We start from the raw sequence: 19,072 nt of genomic DNA on the forward strand, positions 1-19,072 counted from the left end.
GAAAGTTGATTCAAATTTGAACTCACTTTAAATGTAGGAATTAATTAATGGTAAAATAAATTTGATTTTAGGCTCAGTTTGGAAGGAGTACAAATTCAAATATGTTGAGTGCAAATCATATATTTTGTATTATTTTGCATGTATTTATACTGTACATATTTGCATTTGTACTCTTTCCAATGTGAGCCAAAGAGAGTGTGAAAGAATATTAAAAATCGGTTTGTAGTGACCTTTATCAGCCCATAGTATCAGATGTGTATGGACCCAAAATGACCTGATACAATATCAATATAGGCCGATATGCTATGAAAACGCTTTAAAAGGTACAAAAATGGTACATATCAACCAATACAGGTCAATATGTTGTAAAATTTTCAATTTTGGTTGTGCCATGAGTAAGGCTACACTCACCCCTGGTTTCTTTTTCCATTTTACCCAAGAAAATTATATCTTCTTTTCGTCTTTAACATTAATGAACTTAATTTATTAAATATCAGTGGTACCATTTTCTAAGTTAAGCTGTGATGTTTTTTGCTTAGTGAAAAATTCATATAACTAACCCCATGTAGTTGGGATAAGGCTTGGATGGTGATGTTAATTCTCTATCTTCTCAAGAAGTCTTATAGTTCCAAAAAGCTACAAGCAAAGAAAATTGCACCCAAGTGTCTTAACTTAAGACACCAAATATGTCACCATGCCATGCTTCTACAATGAATTCTGAATTGAATTCGTATGGCTGCAACTTACATTTTCTCTTCTTAACAAATGTCTAAGAACAAATGTTATGAAACAATGGATTGTTAAAATTCATAATTTTTAAATCTTATCAATGACTAATTGGTTTTCTAAGAAATAAGATGTGCATACATTAACCGGAGGGAGGGGTGGCTCAAAACAAGGTTCAAAATTGTCACATATCGGGGCCTTCCTGATACACCCTACAAGGGGTGTTTCGGGTCGGCAAGTGGTTCAGGGGATAGACTGGCCTTAAACCAGTCCCTCTGAACCAAATTCAAAAATAAAAATAAAAACAAAAAAAAAAACGGTACCGATACAGGTTGATACACCCTGTATCAACATTTTGAACCTTGGCTCAGAAGCGAGTTATTAGTGTGATGCGGTGCTATTACCAAAAAAAAAAAAAAAAAAAAAGATGTACATGCATTAGTTATCCCGTCATTTTCAAAATTTCCAAATATATCTCAATAGTCCAAGCTTACTAAAATATATTTTTTTCATGTGTATGTACCTTATTTATAATCATATAAGACCTAGATTTACCATCACTGATGTAACCTTTGACTAATTTGAGTTTTCCTAACATGTCCATGTTTATCCTAAGGTTCAAAGTGGCTCGTATCGGCCGATGCATATCATGCCAATGGCTTCCCAATATTCCCCTCCAGGGGTTGTCCCAGGTCAGTCCATGGTTCAGAGGGTAGTCAGGACTTAAACTGACTCCTCTGAACCGTTTTTGAAAAATAATAAATAAAACTTAAAAAAAAAAAACACCGATACAGGCCAATATGCCGGTATATAGGCCAATACACCCTACCGGCATATCGGCCTGTGTCGATGCTTTGAACTTTCTTTATCCTAATTTTTCTGTCTATTTATGCATGTCCAAAACATATCCCAATATCATCATAATCACCTTATCCCAACTATATGGGCTAAGCTACACATATCCTGTTTCTATTCAATGACATATCCACTGTTAAATTAAAATATATATCATCTCTTACACAAATCCTCTTACTTCGCTATATATATATATATCTTACTACTTCAACCTAATATATCTCTTACAATTGCCTTTTTGACACCCTGCATTTCCAATACTTCAAACCTTAGATCACAAGTTTCCCAAGTGTATCCCAATGCATCTCTTCAAATAACCATTCTGCAATTTTTTGTAATACCAACTTTGTATGCATGTAAAGAGGGGATTGAGAATCATTAATGAACTTGAAATAACAACAATAATCGGACTAACATCCATCCAATGCCCAAAAGGATATATTGCCATTCTCGTATCATCTTGTAATAATCTTCTACTATTGGATACTTCCACAACAAAACTCTACTGGCAAAATTCACAAAACGGAAGTCAAAGCATCAAGTTTAGTAGATGCCCGGAACATAACCAAGGGCCTTGCAACTTATATCTCATCCTTGTAAAATAATCAACAATCAGAAAAAAAAAAAAAAGGAGAAAAAATCCAAAATATGAAAACTATTTTGGGGGGCTTTTGATCTCACCAAACCGTAGCCCCCAGTATGAAGCCTTCAAACAACTAAAAAAGAAAGCAAAGCTTTCAAACCTCCTCTCAGACATCACAAGTGCAATTCCTTTATGGAGCGTATGTATATAATTTATCCAGGCCCTTACCACAGACCATGTGATGTAGTGGCATATCTAAAGGAAGAAGGCTGTTCTTGCATGCAGCCAACCAGTCTCTAGTGAGGCAACTGGTCCAGTTCATTTCACTTTGTCTTGCTCCAAAGTGCTTGAATACCCTGAACCATTCTTTAAAGATGTTACAGTAGAGGATGCACTTGACATTATATCATTGTAGGCATGTATACCATTTCCCAAATTTTTTGATTCTGAGGAAGGGTTTCTCTGAGCATCAGGTGCCACTGGCTTTTGGCCCTCCTCCGCTAGCCTTTTGAGAAGGTTCATCACAGTAGGAAGGAACTTTGTAGATAAAGACAGGAGTCCAGGAAGCTGCAGACAGATTCCAAGATCAAATGGATCAGCAACACTTGCAGAACAAGAAAAGAAAATAAAAGCTCAAACTTCATTTTAGTTTTAATAAAAACAGGTCAAGTAGTAAAGAATTTTAACACTGACAGCGCCATTGCGAAATTCGCCCGAAATGTCTAGCTGGACCCACAGAGCCTTGCCCAGTAAAAAAGCAACAAAAATCACACCAAGATATAAAGGATTCCTGTGAAGAAAGAGAGCTACATGAAAATCAGCTTGAAACAAGGCAATAGAAGAAATATTCAGTATGGCTGCATGCACAATTCAAGAGACAGTAATTATATACCTTAAGAGTGTCATGAACTCATTGAATCCCAGAACAATCAAAGCAACAATTGCCCATGGAGGTGGTAACCAATTGTTGTTACGTTTGTTGGCTTCCTGTATAACATCCAATCAGAAACCATGACAATATAGGGTTAGTCGGTTATACATCATATGACTATAACTCAAAATTGGTTTCCAACACCCTGCCATGTTTAACATATAGAGTAAAAAATGTTGCTTAATACTATTACTAGAGTGCAGGGTCATACTACAAACTGCCAAAATTTATTTAACCATAGCTCAACTAAACTCAACTTTAACCCCAACTATTTGGGGTTGGCTAAACAAATCCTATCCTGTCATCATGCTTCATCATGAACCATATTTTCTGTCAAAAGTCCTTGGGTCATTTATTACCACTTCAAGCCATTTTTTCTTTGCTCTTACCCGTTATCTTTTAGAGCCTTCTACTTTAATCAAGTTACTCATTGGTGCGGTCATTCATCTTCTATGCACATGATCAAACTACCTCAGTCAACTTCCCTTCATCTTTTCACTTATTGGAGTTACTCTCAAGTTCTATCTAATATGTCTATTTCTGAATCTGTCCTTTTTAATGTTATCAATCATCCTTCTCAACATCCATGTCTTAGCTATATATATAGCTATACACATTTTTTCTGAATGTGATGTTTCTTGATTGCCCAGCATTCTTATTCCATTAGCAATGCCGGTCTCATAACTGAGGCTATAGCTATGAACAAATTAACTTGCTGAATGAAACACTATGGAACGATCAGCCAATAAGTACAACTATATTTTTCAAAATCCTTGCACACTAATATCATATGCAACTCAGCCAAAACATGAAGGTTTTGTTTATTTTTCAACTTCATGGAAAACATGCACAGTTGTTTTTGCCTTCTATATTGTCATCCTCACAATGATGCTTATGAAACCAACCACAACAATGTTAACTTTGAATGGTTAAATAACCAGACAAGGTAAGCAACTATGGGAAAAAGATCATTTTCCTGGCTGTCTTGGCAACTCAGCATTGAACGCTCAAGAGAAAACAGTTGAGGAGAAAATTTTTGTATTAAAATGATGATGTGTAAGAGCATACCTGTGCACTAATGGCCTGAGAGACACTGTATTCTGTCTCTGCCTTGAATTGCCTCCACAAATTTTTACATTGGACAGGAGTAATCAGAGTTCTTTTTGATGGAACCTGGGAAAGACATTGAAAATCAATCACAACTGTGGAATGCATTATTTTAATAGGTAAGAAAGGCAATGCTATAGTACACAAAGGAAGCATTATTTTCTTTAAAAAAAGAAGATAAAACAAAATGAGAATCAAGAAATGGGCCAGCTGTAAATGAATTTGGAATTCTTTGTGGCACCTGGTTAACTTCTGGTCATAACTTTTAAACACAGGAACATATATCATTTTGACAATATCTGCTGTTGGAGGATTTTTTTAATCCAAATAATATTTAAATAATTTATAACCCAAATAAGTGGGTTGGCTAGTTTGCAAACTAAATTACCAAAACTAAATAAGGTGTCAAAATCCGGAAGATTAAGGCTGTCTACAATCAGAATTTTGTCTGATTGGCTACAGCTTATTGTGAAGTAAGAAATCTTCTTTGTATCAAAAAGAAAAGAAAGAGAGAAATGCATTGTTGTGGAGTTTCTTGAATGTATTTTTTTTTTCCTTTTCTTTTTCTTTCCCATTCTTGTACACTTGAAATATGTAAAAGAAATGCAAATGAAGAGTTCTTTTTAAGCAGCACTCTATTATTCTTTTCTTTTGTTCTATGCATTCATTTCTCCAAGTCAGAATCAAAAGGTGTTCTCTACTTTCTTGTAGAGATGTAATTAAGGGGAACAATCCATATGATTCCCTGAATAGGCCTTACCCAAAAGAATAAAACTCAATCGCTCAATTGAGTAAATTATGTTGCATGAGAATTTATTAAAATTTCCACTCCAACATCCGCATACTCAGATTGGTTAACACAAGATCAAAATAAATTTTCTAATGTACACTTAAGCATTTTGTTATGTGGTTTCCCAGGAAAAATACCATTTTCAGTTCATTATATGTTAAACATGTTTTTAAAGCTTTAGGACTGTAGAAGTAGTCTCTCTGTACCTATGGCTCTTGGGGAGAAAAAAAAAAAGTCCCCTGCTATTTTTCAACAAGGTCTCATGATTTTCTTCATGCATCCAAGGAAATAACACTTAGATTTCTATAATTTTCTTTAACTTATATGCTTTTAGAATATTTCAGACATTTCTGTAACTTAATATTTATTGTCAGTCTATACCCATGGCACGATTTCTATGGGTTGACGTGCTTGACACCTATAAACACCTTGATACTTGGCACTCATGCCAACAGACTAAGGTCAAAAGTGAAGTCCTTTCTATGGGTTGATGTGCTACTGCTACAGAGGACTTGGCTAGCATGACACTCACCGTAAAATATTACAATCCAACTGGACCAGAAAACAGAGGCCTCCAAAAAATTATTTATTTTGAACTCCCTGCTGCCCCATGTATTTCAATTGGACCATCCATGACAATCAACAACACATTAGATTTTCATATTACACAAATAGATATGCACATGCAAACATTGATTTTTTATTTTTTCCTTTTTTTGGTTGGGGTGGGAAGATTGCTTAGCATGAAAAACTAGGCATATGTACTCATTATAGAATTTTCTAGATTCTAAAAGGTTTCTATAGCTATATTTTCCTTTAAAAAAATCTACCTGAAAACACATGAATGTTAGAAAGAAAATGTAAAATTGGTGGATTAGCTAACTAAATGCCAATTTCTTTTGTGAACAAAACATGTTTGAGAAAATAAAGGTTTTTTTATTATCTTTATTTAATTTTCTTTAAGTTTCTTGTATTTTCTTGGAACCTAAACATAGACCACATGCAGCCTGGTCAACAGCCAATAGAAGGCTTAAGCATACAATCATGGACCTGAAACACATCAAGAACGAGTTCAGCAGCTAGAATATAGCTACCTCTTCCCAAGTGCTAGAGGCCAGTGGATCAAATGATGTGATGCTCTTACTAGTAGCACCATTATTATTGGCATCCACTAGAGCAAGTGATAGAGTATTCTCAATGTTATCTACATTGTCATCCAAACGAACTGCAGCCATAACAGAGAGTAACTTCAAGGACTGAAAGGGAAATAAAGGTTATGTTAGAGATTGAAATGCCACTTAAAACATAAAACAGAAGATTAAATAATTGATGTAATGAGTTGCCCATACCGCAGAGCGAGCAGTTTTTGTAATTGCTCTGATGTCCTCTTTCCCAGTCCAAACCCTCGGCATTGAGTCAGAGTCACGACTGAATAGTGTTGAAAACCTGTGAAAAATTTTTGTATAGCCATTGTCAGGGAATAAATTCAATCATAGTTCAGCCCGCTCAAAAGTGCAAACAATATCTACCTGTCCTTCATACGGATCAGGACTCTTCCGGCTTCTTCTCTTGCTTTTGATTCAACAACACCACTTGCATAATCCTCTAGGCTTGCAAGCATTTTATTTACTGTTTCTTCATCCATGTCAAAACCAGAAAGTGCACCAGAGAGACCAGATACAGCTGCCTTAGTCTCACGCTGAAGAAGTTTCCTTATTGCTGGCCAGGTATCATTACTAGCTGCATCTAGAAGAGCTTCCACAGGTTCTGCTAATGCTACACTCAGTTTTTTCTACAGGCATAAAAAAGAATTGATATGACATTTTTTTACAAGAATACAACTCCAGCACCATAAGCATCTAAACTTGAAAAACCTAACATCAGAACCAGTGGTCACTTATTGAGAATCATTTCTGATTCATATATTTTGACCTATAGTCTTTTCCCTTCTAACTTTGTTTTTAATGCAATATCTTGATCATCAAAGAAAAGAAGACTCTAACATAGGACCTATTGCCTATCTTAGGAGAATTAACCCTGTCTTCATACCTCATATAGGGCAGTAAGTTCAGCCAGTTTGTCAGCACGGACTGATGTGACATGTGCATCTATATCACGCTGAAGCTTATCCCGAACTTTGGATGGGTCCCAGTTTGCTTGTTGAATTGCTGCATCTGTAACAGTAATAAGCATCAGTAATTCAGTATATGTAGATATTGCAAGACCATGTAAGATTTTCTTCCTGCATTGTGATCAGTTTCATCACATGCTTTACAGCCTATAGACTTCCCTTCCAGTCATAACTTGGAAAAATAGTTTTGGTAAAATTTTATCCTATGGTAGCCTTGGGGAAGTTCTGTTATTATGTAATTCAATTGACATGGACAACCTACATCAGATGAACATTTTTTTTCAATTATACATTGCATGAATGTGCTATTGACCTTCCTTCACTTTATGAAGGCTGTATTCATAGCTAGGAATATGGAAGATAACATAATGTTGATGATAGAAAAAAAAAATACTTATCATAATCGACCTTCTTTTTTAGCAAGAATTGACTCATGTCAGGTGGCTTTCAGTCAGACCAATTTTTTTTTTTCTAATGACAGAGTTAACTATCATGTTGTATTCACATATCATGTGTTTAATATAAAGGACGAGTAGGTTTTACTTAAAGAAAAGTTGCTATTTTAGTAGGAAAAAGATAAAAAAAAAAAAAAGCAAAAAACAAACTACAAGAGAAAAGGGGAATTGAAATGAAATTTCAGACATGATTTGTGTACCTGCACATCCCTCATCAAATTGTGTCATGGAAATTTTAGTACAATGACATGCAGCAAGAGCAAATCCTTCCCCTTCATTCAGAGCCTTGATAAATGCTTCCTTGAAATTATCTAGGGTCCTTGACCGTACATGACTCAACATGGATTGATAGGCGGGTTGGACCAGCTAGAAAAAGATCAGCACAAAGCAAAAATGAGAAGAAAACAAAGGATGACACTTTCTTGCTCCCAAGGAACTCTGTACCTAAGTAGATAATAGATCACCAACGTTCATTTATTCATACTAAAACTTGGAGTAGAAATTTCAAATTAGAAATTGAAATCAACAAAGAAGTAGAAGAAACCTCATGATGTACTAACAAATTCTAGGACCATATAAACCTAGACTTGAGGGACACCAACTTTATTGTTCTCGATGATAATACTATCATCTTTTTAATCTGTAACTTAAGTCTCTTAATTCTGCAATTCTTTTTTTTTTTTTGATTTCCAATGAAAAAAAATGATATACTTATTTCCAAATAAAATGTAGAAGAGTTCTAGAAGAGCAGAAAGTATATAAGAATTACCTGCAGAACTTTCGCTTCCAACTGATTCCTCTTTGCTGTCCTGACACCTTCATCAAAATAAATAGCTTCTGCATCATACCTACAAATAAAAGAATGAAATCATCAATCTAACAGTTGTAGACTTATAGATGTCAATATAACTTGTTCTGGATTTTTTTTTCGTGACCATTCAAAACATGTAAAACAATGAAAATTTCTTTGGATATCAAAATCTATGTAATATAGATAAAAACAGGAAGCTGTTACAGTTCTAGATTCGATCAGGTAACATAGGCCTACATCATGCCATGAAGAAAAATCATGACAAGGGCGGGAAGCCTGACTTATGTGAACTAGAAATATCAAGGATCAAACACAATGGAAATGATTTAACTAGATGTGAGTCCAATGGTTTTATGACTCCAAATATAAGAGACGGAAGAATTAACACCCAAACTCCCTTGCTTATACCAATGATTTCTCGATCTGCCTTCTAGTTAATGAACAGAAATATGCAAGCATAGCTTTGTTGGGTGCTCAACATCCTCAGCTACCTTGTGATTGAAGCCAAAATCCATGGTCTAAACAGCAGTTTCAGGTGGGGAGGGTTAGATTGCACATCTCACACTTACAATTTGCTGATGAAACACCAACTATTTCTTGGAAGTGAGAAGGGAATGCATACAGAATGCAAGGAATACCATTGGATGCTTCAAAGTAGTTGTGGAGAAAAGCATCAATCTGGCAAAAAGCTGTTTTATGGGCATTCACTTGGATGACGAGGAAAGAGAGTGAATCAGAAGCATTTTGGTGGGGCTATAGAATGGAGGACTAGCCAATTAGGTACATGGGGATGCCATTGGTGGAAAGTTTAAAGTCAGGTCGTTTTTTGAAACCTGGTAAATGGAAGATTTTTTTATGGGAACTTAGACAAGACAAGACAAGCAACTTAGACAAGAAAGAATATCTTCATAACTGGAAGACACATCCATCATAGCCACCTTTACCTATATGCCGGTTTACTTTCTCTAGGTTTTATGCATACTAGCTATCATGAGGGATCAGATAGAATAGATGTGAAGGAATTTTCAACGGAGATCAGAATACATATCATCTCATCAAGTAGGTTGTCTACAAGCCAAAGAAAGATGGAAAATTGGGTTTGTGATGGATTTCTTTGAAAAGAAATAGATTTCTGTGTATGGTTTTGGAGTATGGAGATGTCCATGAGACAATTATACCTTGTACAAGCCACGAGCAATTATAGGATAACCTAAAAAAGTGGGACAGAAACCTCACCATGCACCAATTATCTCTTTGCAGTTCTTGGAAGGGTATACTTAAAGCATATCTTTTTTTTTTTTGCTTAGACATGGGTGATAAGCAAAGAATCACCAACGTTTGGTGGGATTGCCTCATCTTCTCCAAATTTCATTTGCCAAGTCTTCCCTTTCAGGGAAAAAAAAAAGGCCAAGGAAGGAGTCTTTTCCAGTTCTCTCCAATAAGAACCATGGTCTTTCTTGGAACTTTAATCTCCAGCACTCCCTTAAAAACACACAAATAGAGGAAGCAGCCTTTCTCCACACTCTCAAGAAGTTTTGTGCATGTCCTTTCACAATCAACACAAGAGTTTGGTGTCAGCACCCATCAGGACCATTCACCACCAAATATTCTGTTGAGATGCTAACCACTGGTTCCATTGCTCATATGTTGTCAAAAAATAAATGTTTTTACCTAATTTTCCACCCTGGGTCTGCTTCTTCACATCAGAAACTGTTTACAGGAAGATTAATGCATGCAACCTGCCTTAAAAGAAAAGAAGGGGTTGGAAATGCTTTTTTACTCATTTCCTCTCAGGTGTGTATCATGAATTTGAAGAATGCTGAGCCAGTGTTTGGTTGTCACTGTTTCGTCCAAGAACTATCACCTACTCGTGGTAAACTTGATCCTCGTACCATTCCTTGTGTATTCTTGGGTTATCCTTCTTCCCAAAAAGGTTATTGATGCTTTGACCCCATTTCCAAGAAGTACTATGTCTCTATAGATGTGTCCTTTGAAAGTGACCATTCTTTCCCGGTTTCTCCTCAAGGGGATAGTAAGGTGGAGGAGAAACCAAATCAGGTTCTCCCCCCTCTGTCTGAACCGCCAACATCATCAAATTGAAGAGTTGTAGAGCAACTTGAAACTGTACCGCCAACATCATCAAATTCACCGGGGAAAAATCATATCCCAACCAAGTACTATCATTCCTATTGATGTTTCTGATCCTCTTCGCAAAGGCCAACTAAATTCAAGAGTTGTGGAGCAACTTGAAACTGTACCGCCAACATCATCAGAATCATCGGGGACAAACCATATCTAGTCAAGTACTATCATTCTTGTTGATGTTTCTGATCCTCTTGCTATTGATTACTTCATCTGTTGATGACCTAGACATCCCCATTGCAAAAAGGAAGGGAGTTAGGTCTTGCACCACCAATATCCTATTTCCCATTTTGTTTCCTATGAGAACATCTCACCCTCTTTTTGTGCTTCATTTCTTCCATTGACAGTGTCCATATCCCTAAAAATGTAGCAGAAGCTCTCTTAGTACCTAAATGGACAGATGCAATGAAAGAAGAGATAAATGCCCTACATAAAAATGGTGTGTGGGAGTTAATGGATCTTCCTGAGGGTAAGGAACCGGTAGGGTGCAAGTGGGCATTCATAGTGAAGTACAAGGCTAATGGCACAATAGAAAGGTACAAAGATTGGTGGCAAAAGGGTTTATTCAAGTATATGGTATAGATTATGTAGAGACTTTTGCTCCGGTAGCCAATATGAACTCCATTAGAGTACTTTTCTCCCTCGCAGCAAATATTGATTTGGATCTTCATTAGCTAGACATTAAAAACGCCTTCCTGAATGCAAACCTTGAGGAAAATGTGTACATGGTACAACCTCCTGGCTTTAGTGCTCTAGGCAAAGAGCAGAAGGTGTGGAGGCTAAAGAAGTTTTTCTATGGTCTAAAACAATCACCGAGAGCCTGGTTCAGCAAGCTTCATCTAGCTATATAGCAGATTGGCTGCAAACAGTGTTAGGCTAACCATACTCTATTTGTGAAAAAAGGGGAAGGAAAGATTGCAGCCTTGATAGTGTATATTGATGACATAGTGATCACAGGTAACTGGAATGTTGAAATTTAGAGGCTAAAGGATTTCTTAGCCACTCAATTTGAGGTGAAGAATCTAGGTCCCCTTCGGTATTTCCTTGGAATTGAAGTGGCCCACTCGCAAAAGGGGATCTTCATTTCTCAAAGGAAATACATCCTAGATTTGTTACAGGATTCAAGAAAATTAGGAGTTAAGCTAGTTGACTCTCCCATTTATCCAAATCATATACTGGGTGACTGTTGTGGTGAAGTTGTCAAAGATGTAAAACAATTCCAAAGACTTGTGGGGAGGCTCATGTATTTGTCCATGACCAGGCCAGACATTGCTTATGTAGTGGGTGCTCTTAGTCAGTTCATGCATGCTCCTAAGACCACACACTTAGAGGCAGTAGAGAGAATCCTCAGATATCTAAAGAAGTTTCCAGGAACTGGTTTATTATTCCAAAAGAATGGTCATTTGAAGATTGAAGTATATACAGATGTTGATTGGGCTGGATCAGTTGATCACAGAAATTTCACTAGTGGGTATTGTTCCTTTGTGAGAGGAAATCTAGCCACATGGAGAAGCAAGAAACAAAGTGTGGTGGTTAGGTCTAGTGCTGAAGCTGAGTATAGAGCAATGTCCCATGGGGTGGCTGAAGCTATGTGGATAAAGAATTTGTTGAACAAACCGGGTTTTCCTGTTGATAGCCCTATGTCCTTGTATTGTGATAACAAGGCTGCCATCAATATTGCAGCCAACCCAGTTCTTCATGATAGAACTAAACATATAGAGGTTGACAAACACTTTACTAGAGAGAAAGTTGTTAATGGGGAAGTGTGCACCCCATATGTGAGTTCTAAGGAGCAACTTGCAAATATATTTACAAAAGGCTTGCATCACTTGCGGCACAATTGGGCATGATTGACATCTATGTCCCAACTTGAGGGGAAGTGTTGAATAACTTAGTTTTATTCAGTGTCGCAAGAGCACATTTGTAATTGCACTTCTTTTTTATTTCTGAATGATCGCCCTAGTATAAATATTAAAAAGGCTAGCGCCGCCAGCTGACTTTTCTTCTCTCCAATATCTTTTCTCTCTTCTCTCTTCTCTCTTCTCCTCTCACTATTCTGGGATCGTACTGCCTCTTCACCAAGAAAACAATTATCTCAATAAGATCAGAGATGATCTCTAATCCTTCCCAACACACTTGATTTAAATTTCTAGAAAACAGATTAACAATTTAGCCAGTAGATGTAGGGTCTTTTTGTATGGTGAAAGTTTTATACCTGCTCCTTTTTTTCAATCAAGAATAGGTTGCGATCATACTTTTGTATACCTTTATACATTCTCTTATGTGCTTCATTTCCCATATTCAAATATATATGATTCATTACCCTCTTAAAAAAGAAAAGGTAATAATATGACAGGAAAAAATTTACGAGGAACTACACCTATGCAATGTGGCAGGGCCTTTGCATTCACTTGTATGTGTACTTCTGTGGCTATGTGGCTAAACAAATATTTTCCAAATGCTTACAGGCCACAATAACCAAGATTATGTATCACAAAGTCATATGAAGAATTAAAACAGGAAAAGTACTAACTCTGCTAGACATGTGTCTACAATTAAACTGAGCTTCTTCCCAAAGCCCATAACTGGACCAGACTGTACAGCCTCCTCCAGCTGACACCAATCCTGTGTTAATTTCAAAGAAAAGAAAAAGAAAGGTTATATCACAAATGCTTATATTAAGAATACATTCAAAACGAAACCTTAGATAATGAGGAATAGATACCTCATTTGTAGTTAAACAAGCAAACTTCTCATTGGCAATCTCTTCACAACGTACGGTAGCAACCATAACCTACAAGTGAAATGACAATGGAACAACATGTAAGTCAATACAATCTGAACCTTTTCTTAGCAACTTCTACAATAGCTATCATTCACTCAAATGACCTTGTGCGCAGGAAGGTCGAGGTCCTTGTTCTCCTTAATAATTTTCCAGATCTGTTGTGCACTAAAAGAAAAACCTGAAGCAGGGACTACACCCCGTCTATCTCCAGCAAGTCCACCAGGGGCTATAGAATGGAAGAACCGCTGCCTTAAACTAGCAACCTTCATTAACCAAAAAAAATATATATATTTTTAAATGTACATTTCTTTTCATTGCAAAAGGACATTAGTGTACAAGTGAAACCTCTATATTACAGAATATGGATAAAAAGCTCAACCAATATCCATGACATAAAATAATAAAATGGAGCACAAGTTCAGAGAAAATTCACTGAATGTAATTCTGACAGATTTCTCCCTGCACTATATATAATATACCTGCTCTTTGAATTGCTCTTCCTTTTCTTCATAACTAGATAGAGCCACAACTTCAACCTGAGAATTTTAAACAGCAATGGAGCATCCAAGCATGATGCCAAATTAATAAGCATTTCCGAGTAAGACAAGAAAAAGACACAGCTAAGATTATGCGAGCAAGACGATGGAATCTTACATTAAAAAATTCACTGAGTGGTGTTTCTTTGTGGGCTTGTGGTTTAGGAACAGAGTCCCATATCTGCACACAAGGTATTAGTTATGAATCAAGTCTACTACAACTGCTAAATGCAGAAAGAAAAACCAGATTCCATACCTTCTGTATATCTTCCCTCAGAATTGGTTCCAAACTTTCCAATGGTGTCTGTATCAAGAAGGGATAGGATAGGGATGGATAAAGCCATTAGAAATCAATATTCAAAAGAAAAGGAAAAAAACTATCTAAAGCTTCCAACTCTCTAAAATGATACAGGTTACAAGCTGGGAAAACAAACCCTAGTCTTGTCACGGATAACGAATAGCAACGTTGTTTTACGTGGACTGAACAACCGCATCATAACCTGTCATTGACATATAATCATAAAATAATAGAAATTATATCAACCAATCGAAGCCTTCCATATTTGGAATAACTGCTTGGACACAGCATGTATATAGACAAGACCTGGAATACAGTCTTCAGAAGAGGCTTATTTGCAGCCTGCTCACGGCCAATATCGTGACACCACCTAGCATGAAAATTATGTCAGAACCTATGGAAATTACAGAAAGGCATTGTGCTCAAGATTACAGCATCTAGTGCTAAACCAATAAGCTTACATATTTATGAGAACAATGTCCGAAACCGCAAGAGCAAAAAGAGAGCTCTGCTTTTCAAATGCAGTATCATCCTGAAAAATAACAGCAAAATAAAAAGAGCATTACATAAAGGACTAGGAAGTATTGAACTATTGATACATTGATTCAGTTTTTCAATGAAAAGAAATAACTTGGGTCCTAATAGAAAGTCCAATTTGACTTCATCAACCTCTCCAATAAAAAGTCAGGTATTTTATTTTATTTTTAGATCAAATCACTAAAGCCTAGAGAGATAATACATACTAAACCTGGCCCCTGTTACCAGTTCTAGAATTTCAAGGAAAATAAGGAACATAGATCAAGTATCACTAGGATCTGAGATGTACCTTAGTTTACCATATCATTGAAACTTGACACAGTGTAAATAATCAAAAAAAAAAATCTTGATGCAGTATAGGTTTTTCCCACTAACATGGTTAGTGTGAGTAGAAAAGACAAAGGACCAAAGGTCACAATAGAAAGAAATAAAATATGCATAATGGTTCTTTTTCTTTTTTTTTTTTTAATTTTGACTCTTTCCATTTAAAGCAACTTGTTGTACATGAACAATGCATTATTGTGCTTACAAATTCTTGCAATATAATACAAGTTATATTCTACTTCTTCAGATATCAGTATTCTTTAAATTGAGTACTAAATGTAAAGGATTCCTAAAAATTTCAATAAGTATCGATGCCCTAGATAAGATATAATCAATAATGCACCAACATGAAATGAGTATAAAAATTATGTAACTAATGCATAATAAAATTTAGAAATGGAGAAAACTAAGAATTAAGGAAAGCTTTGATACCTCTCCTCTTTCTCTTCCATCAGTACCCTCCAAATCCATGACAAGTGTACAAGGTTCAATATCAGCACATCTTGCCAACCAAATGCCTTTGGTAGTTTGAGACCTGCAAAATGAAGAATTTTATGTCACTGTCCTAATATTGGTACACTAACCACATAGATCAATTAGCAAAAATCCAAAATAATATCTGAAGACTGACCTTCCCCTAAAAGCATCCATCTCTCTAAAGTTGGTACCAAATAGATTATTCAAAAGTGTACTCTTCCCTGATAAATCATAGAGGAAAAGATGTATCAAAAAATAACAGATGAAAAGATGAGGGTAATTCCTAATAAACTTCATGCAAAGTGATGGATGTAGTAACGCATGTGTGTTCTTATGTTAATGAGGAACATTGGAACTTTTATAAAGCAGAACTTAACAAATCACTAAAAACAGTCTGTCAAAAATAATAACTGCTGACAAGTAGAGTGTGTCAATAGTTATCAGGTGACTATGGTTTCTGGAACCCAGGTGTATGGCATGAATAAGCACAAAAGTTTATTAGGCAAGTTGGCATCTTCAAAAAATGCTGAGGATGAAAGATATTGTCTCCACAATGGATTAATCCTCGCCATATACTGTTATCATACCTTTTCAACCATATTACAAGTTTAACTCATTCTGGACTTGACTGAGGCCAACTAATCCAAAAATTGACCTCTAGATTAGGCCAACTGGTCTTTATTCAAGCAAACTTGAGGTTGAGAATCATAATCAGATTCAAAGTTGGATTATGGGCTTAAGCAACCAACTCAACCCAAACCAAATGATGTATATCACGTATTTATGTGTTACTCCAATGATTATTAACCAATGTCTTTTGGCGCAGTTGTACAAGTATGTAGAATGACATAAAGGAAAAAGTGGAAAATTCAAATGCATACCACTACTTTGTGGACCCATGATGGACACCACAGCATAGGAGAGTCCACATTCACGCAAGTTCACCTCCTTTGTGAAATTGTCAAGTCCGGGGATATTAAAAGTACCATCTCCATCAATTAACTGGGTCGAGCAACATTCACCAGCTTTTCCTGGGAAAAGAAACAATCTTTACAGTGAGAAACATAATGCATGGCCTATTAGTTTTCTAGGTCTAATAAGATAATGATAGTTAGTTTTCTAGATCTAATAAGATAATGGTAGATCAATAAAACCCTGTGCGAAGTAGAAGGTGCAATTTGGAATACATATTTCACAATAAATAGACATAATTCATCTCAAGGGGTATAAAATTCCTTTTTGCTAAACCCTTCTTCAGAATTACCAAATCCACCTCTATGATGCTTCCAATTAATGGGTAATAGCCTAATCGTTCATATGGGGTGCATTAGATAAGAGAAGCATTTAGATGATCTCCAACCAGTCTTTTACTATTGCATAATATACGTGGGAATCCATTAATACAACAAAAGCAATCACGCATTTTAATCTTCCTCTCCTGCAATCCTTCATACCGAAGGCTAAATCAAGTAAAATTTCAATCTTCACCAAACCCTCACATTTACGGAGTACAGCAAATTTCTCCAACTTTCTCTTGATCTTTAAAAATTAGTTCAAACTTCGCAACCTTATGACGAAATACCACAAAGGTGACCAAAAAGGCCGCTACGTTAACCCACTTCACTACCTAAATACAACCATAAAACAGGAAATGACTCGTATTTAATGTCTTCTCTTAGACTCCTTGGAAATCTTCTCATCTGAGAATTGATAGAACGATAAAGTTTCGATTTTTATGTAGAAATTAATGCCAACACCAATTCAAGTTTCAACAACCCGCACTACACTAAAAATCCAGAATCTTTATTGCCACCTCGTTAACAGAACAACAAACGACGTAAATGCAATATAAAAGGTGAAGACCCATTAAACAGTACGAACAATAACCCAGATCACAAGTCCCCTAAAACACACAAGAATGACATGCAAATCAATTTGAGCATGGAAAATCATCAAAATTTAAGAGAAATTGTGTGACATAAAAGCAGAAACAGAAAGGGGTGCAAAAGGAAAGGATCAAAGGAGATGTTGGAGACGTACCCATCGATTTATATTGATTAATATCTAGAGGAGGCGAAGCAGACGAATTAATGAAACAAATTGAAATCTCAGATGGACGTGGACCTCCAAAATCTGCGAAGGGACGACGATCAAATTGCAAGGGAGAAGGAGCCCAGCTGCTGAACGAGGAAGATCCAACATAGCCATCGCCCTCCCTACTTTTTAAAAAGGAGAGCTTGACTGCGCTCACGCTGTAAATTACGAAAAGAATATATTATATTAAAATTTTACTACTTTGAAATACAAGTGCCTTCGTATCGCTTCCGTATATTATACGGATTTCTCTTGTCTCAGTCGCAACGTGTGGAGCCCATTAACCGTCCATCTGACGTCTGTCCTTTCTAATGAAGTCCCTATCTTTTTTTTCTATTCCTTTTCCGATATTTCCTATTTTCTTTTTTACTGGACAGAGTTCGCATCAGCTCCCCACTACCGGGCGCCCCACAGGGAGAGTTTGGGAACTAACGGAAGCTTTACATTGGAGGACTAACGCCCGTTCCATCAGCTCCGCAGTCTGCACTGATTATGGTTAATTATGGTTATGTTTGGTTTGAAAGAAAATGCATAAAAAAAAAAGAAAAATTAGAAAAGCCTTTGCAAATTTTGTATAAATTTATCTGTTTTTTCTTTTCTTTTCCTACTTTTTTTTTCAAACCAAAGATAGCTTAAGGGAACTGCACCAACGGGCGGACAAATGGCGTTTCTAGATTGAGTGGGGAGCCTGTGGAGCGCCCGATTGTGAGGCGTTGATGCGAACACTACTGAACATTTCTGGAACTTCAGCTCAGCTTTGCAGCCTGCAGTTTTGTTTGTCCAGTTAACGGCAGATCTGAACTCTCGAAAAATGGATGTCCACGTGGACAATTCTACCGAAAGTTGGGTGGCAGCTTTATTTTATTATCTTTTTTGTTTCTTTTTTATTTTATGATCGTGATGATGATTTATAACGAGGATTATTTTGGGCTTTTTCCTTTGTGTGGGCCCCTGCTTGCTAAGCTCCTGCCATTTTAGTCCTTGTATTTGCTTCATAGCCGACCACAGCTGCCGAAAGTTTGAGCATGTGAGGCCCATGGGCCCATATAGAGTTTTATATCGAGAATGAAGTACCACATCTTTTATTATGGTCCCGTTTGTGAGTGCTACTGTATTTTGGAGGAGCTGAAAAGCCGCTAATGCTATTTTGTAGTTTCATGTTGTTAAATTTCGGCTTTCCATATATTCACCAAATGTATCTTATTGGCTTTTCCTACTTTTTCCTTCAAATCAAATACAGCCAAAATAGGAAAAGCCCGGCTCAGTCAGGTGCATGAACAGGTTTAGTGTCGAGTGTGTACCACGTGGGCCTTAGTTTTGACTCCGGATCATCCACCCACAAGAACTCTGCCTATTTCTACCTACAATTTACTATCCAGTGAATCGGAAATATCTCCTCTGCATAACATTATGTAGGAGGATGAGATGTTTTTCATGTATGGCTGTGTTGTTATGTGGGTAGAGGTGGGCAGAGTTTGTGTGAACAGGAC

At 36.5% G+C, this 19,072-nt stretch overlaps 1 protein-coding gene across 1 annotated transcript; it reads right to left on the reverse strand.

Annotated features, from left to right (window-relative positions):
• Window positions 1-2,006: 2,006 nt before the first annotated feature.
• On the reverse strand, window positions 2,007-17,793 carry LOC148842345 (protein ROOT HAIR DEFECTIVE 3-like). The gene is made up of 23 exons (XM_088958631.1): window positions 17,529-17,793; window positions 16,370-16,519; window positions 15,643-15,709; window positions 15,444-15,546; window positions 14,612-14,682; window positions 14,457-14,520; window positions 14,287-14,352; window positions 14,109-14,156; window positions 13,971-14,033; window positions 13,796-13,852; window positions 13,421-13,579; window positions 13,257-13,325; window positions 13,065-13,156; window positions 8,348-8,426; window positions 7,779-7,944; window positions 7,042-7,166; window positions 6,522-6,784; window positions 6,342-6,438; window positions 6,087-6,248; window positions 4,164-4,268; window positions 3,057-3,151; window positions 2,858-2,954; window positions 2,007-2,731 (listed from the first exon to the last, which is right to left on the reverse strand). The coding sequence occupies exons 1-23, from the start codon at window positions 17,530-17,532 to the stop codon at window positions 2,483-2,485; spliced, it is 2,451 nt and encodes an 816-aa protein (XP_088814757.1). The 5' UTR covers window positions 17,533-17,793; the 3' UTR covers window positions 2,007-2,482.
• Window positions 17,794-19,072: the final 1,279 nt, after the last annotated feature.

This window comes from Nelumbo lutea, chromosome 8 (assembly GCF_056320005.1).
Source record: "Nelumbo lutea isolate HS-2025 chromosome 8, American lotus-T2T, whole genome shotgun sequence".
NCBI classification, from domain to species: Eukaryota; Viridiplantae; Streptophyta; class Magnoliopsida; order Proteales; family Nelumbonaceae; genus Nelumbo; species Nelumbo lutea.

Coding starts and splice junctions, on each gene's coding strand:
- LOC148842345 (XM_088958631.1), bottom strand. Junction 15,710..16,369: donor CATGGGTCCACAAAGTAGTG/GTATGCATTTGA, acceptor ATGATTTATCAG/GGAAGAGTACACTTTTGAAT. Junction 2,732..2,857: donor GCGAATTTCGCAATGGCGCT/GTCAGTGTTAAA, acceptor ATCTGTCTGCAG/CTTCCTGGACTCCTGTCTTT.